This window comes from Corticium candelabrum, chromosome 1 (assembly GCF_963422355.1).
Source record: "Corticium candelabrum chromosome 1, ooCorCand1.1, whole genome shotgun sequence".
In the NCBI taxonomy this organism is placed as follows: domain Eukaryota; kingdom Metazoa; phylum Porifera; class Homoscleromorpha; order Homosclerophorida; family Plakinidae; genus Corticium; species Corticium candelabrum.
This window is the reverse complement of record NC_085085.1, coordinates 1033796-1036295: the sequence shown is the minus strand read 5'-3', so window position 1 is coordinate 1036295 and position 2500 is coordinate 1033796. Positions and strand designations below refer to the sequence as shown.

General features: G+C 44.2%; 2 protein-coding genes across 3 annotated transcripts in view; both read right to left on the bottom strand.

The window, feature by feature from the left end:
- Positions 1–279, bottom strand: part of LOC134186825 (uncharacterized) — a 2111-nt gene extending 1832 nt beyond the window's left edge. The window contains exons 1-3 of the mRNA XM_062654890.1: positions 239–279; positions 81–170; positions 1–11 (exon numbers count right to left, since the gene is read on the bottom strand). The exon at positions 1–11 is cut by the window's left edge and continues 67 nt beyond it. Of these exons, the coding sequence (XP_062510874.1) occupies positions 1–11; positions 81–170; positions 239–265 (128 nt within the window). The 5' untranslated portion in view covers positions 266–279. The remainder of the gene's footprint in view (positions 12–80; positions 171–238) is intronic.
- A 203-nt stretch (positions 280–482) lies between these two features.
- Positions 483–2500, bottom strand: part of LOC134180130 (succinate--CoA ligase [ADP/GDP-forming] subunit alpha, mitochondrial-like) — a 3005-nt gene continuing 987 nt past the window's right edge. For both annotated transcript variants that reach the window (XM_062647227.1, XM_062647220.1), the window contains exons 4-11: positions 2371–2500; positions 1688–1756; positions 1573–1630; positions 1419–1502; positions 1205–1356; positions 1020–1136; positions 776–847; positions 483–623 (exon numbers count right to left, since the gene is read on the bottom strand). The exon at positions 2371–2500 is cut by the window's right edge and continues 14 nt beyond it. In XM_062647227.1, coding sequence (XP_062503211.1) covers positions 609–623; positions 776–847; positions 1020–1136; positions 1205–1356; positions 1419–1502; positions 1573–1630; positions 1688–1756; positions 2371–2500 — 697 coding nt within the window. In that variant the 3' untranslated portion in view covers positions 483–608. The remainder of the gene's footprint in view (positions 624–775; positions 848–1019; positions 1137–1204; positions 1357–1418; positions 1503–1572; positions 1631–1687; positions 1757–2370) is intronic.

Sequence of the window (2500 nt, the reverse complement as noted above, 5' to 3'; positions counted from 1 at the left end):
AGCCAACATCCCTAGATACAAGTCCACGCTTAGCGATAGAGACAACCCATACGCTGTACGTGCGTTTGAACGCTGCGCACCTTCATTTTCTCTCTGAATTTCCACGGGACTTTCTCGCTTTCGTGAGAGACACCAGTGGCGGATAAATCGTCTTTACACGACGGTGATAGCTTTAGGAAGGTCGAATGTCGATTAATTAATTACTAAAGAATGGTGGATGACACTAAACGGCTCTTACAGACTGAGATGCATCTGCCTCCTCCATTGTTAGCGTTGGGTTGTTATGGAAACGATCACGTGGTTATAGCACAACAGGCTGGTATACGAGGCAATTGCGCGTATTCAGTGGATCATCCCTCCAATACAATATAGTCTAGTGTGTTGTATATAGAAATGCATCCCTCCAATACAATAGTCTAGTGTATTGAGAGATGCAATTAAAGTTGATAAAACTCAATGCTGGATGGTCAGTAAACAAGACATGGAGGATGGATGTGTCTGTTTGTATTGCTCAGATTATGAACTACAAATGTCCAAGTGGTTCGTTTTATGATATAGGATAAGGACACATGACAGTTGCTATTGAGTCTATTATTGAGGTTGTCTTTTCACCGCTCCATGGCCTGCATAACAAGAAAAGGTTATAGAACAATGACGCGTTCGCGTGCGCGCGCACACACACACACACACACGTGCACACACACACACACATGCACACACACACATGCACACACACACACACACACACACACACACCATCACAAAGTTTGTATACCTCTTTGAGAGTCAACCCGATTTTTGCAGGAGATTTTGAGACAATCACGCCTGCAGTTTCAAGAGCAGCAATCTAGAATGTACAATTGTTGTTCAATTTTCTGTCTGTCTGTCTGTCTGTCTGTCTGTCTGTCCTCCGTCTGTCTGTCCTCTGTGTGTGTGTGTGTGTGTGTGTGTGTGTGTGTGTGTGTGTGTGTGTGTGTGTGTGTGTGTGTGTGTGTGTGTCACTGTCCAAAACCTCAAACCTTCGAGTCTGCTCCTCCTTTTCCACCAGATATAATAGCACCAGCATGCCCCATCCTCCGTCCAGGCGGGGCCGTCAAGCCAGCTATAAACGCAACAACCGGCTTAGCATTCGGTCCCTACACAAACACCACAACAAGCCACCACCATACCCAACACAATCTATCAACACCACAACACAACTCACCATGTTGTGTTCACTCAGATACTCGGCCGCTCTCTCCTCAGCCCCGCCTCCGATCTCACCGATCAACACAATACCCTCAGTGTGCGGATCACGAATAAACACCTCCAGACAATCAATAAAATTTGTCCCATTAAATGGATCACCTCCGATTCCTACAAGTGTATTGCAACCAAATTAGTTTACGAACGAATAGACAAGATGGCAAGGAACGCACCGATGCACAGAGTCTGACCGAGACCGGCGTGCGTCGTCTGTGCTACAGCTTCGTACGTAAGAGTGCCTGAGCGAGACACAATTCCTAGCAATCGCGTGATAAATACAACCCAATGTGTGATGAACAATAATGTTTTGGTTGATTAAATAAGTACCGATTTTTCCGGGGGTGTGAATGTGCCCTGGCATTATGCCGAGCTTACATTGTCCGGCCTATAAATTGATCAAATTGATAAGTGAGAGGATAAAGTGATAATAAAAGGCACGTACTCTGATTACTCCCGGACAGTTGGGACCTACAAGTCTCGTCTTGTCTTGTCTTTCGAGTGCATGCTTGACCTGAAATGAAACAACATGGAGACTGAATGTATTGACCGCTTGTACATGCACGTCAGGTATACATACAACATAATATACATGTGCATCCCTCCAATACAATAGTCTAGTGTGTTGTGAGATGCATCCCTCCAATACAATAGTCTAGTGTATTGTGAGATGCATCACTCCAATACAATAGTCTAATGTATTGTGAGATGCATCCCTCCAATACAACAGTCTAGTGTATTGTGAGATCCATCCCTCCAATACAGTAGTCTAATGTACTGTGAGATACATCCCTCTAATACAGTAGTCTAATGTATTGTGAGATGCATCCCTCCAATACAACAGTCTAGTGTATTGTGAGATCCATCCCTCCAATACAGTAGTCTAATGTACTGTGAGATACATCCCTCTAATACAGTAGTCTAATGTATTGTGAGATGCATCCCTCCAATACAACAGTCTAGTGTATTGTGAGATGCATCCCTCCAATACAATAGTCTAATCTATTGTGAGATACATCCCTCTAATACAGTAGTCTAATGTATTGTGAGATGCATCCCTCCAATACAATAATGTACTGTGAGATACATCCCCTAATACAATAGTCTGGTGTATGAGGATGAGATCACCTTGACCATGTCGAGTTGTGGTATTCCCTCGGTGATGCAAACAATTAATCCTATCTCGGCTTCTATTGCCTCTAGAATGGCCGCAGCAGCAACGGGTGGAGGAACGTATACAACAGATGCATCGGCTCCC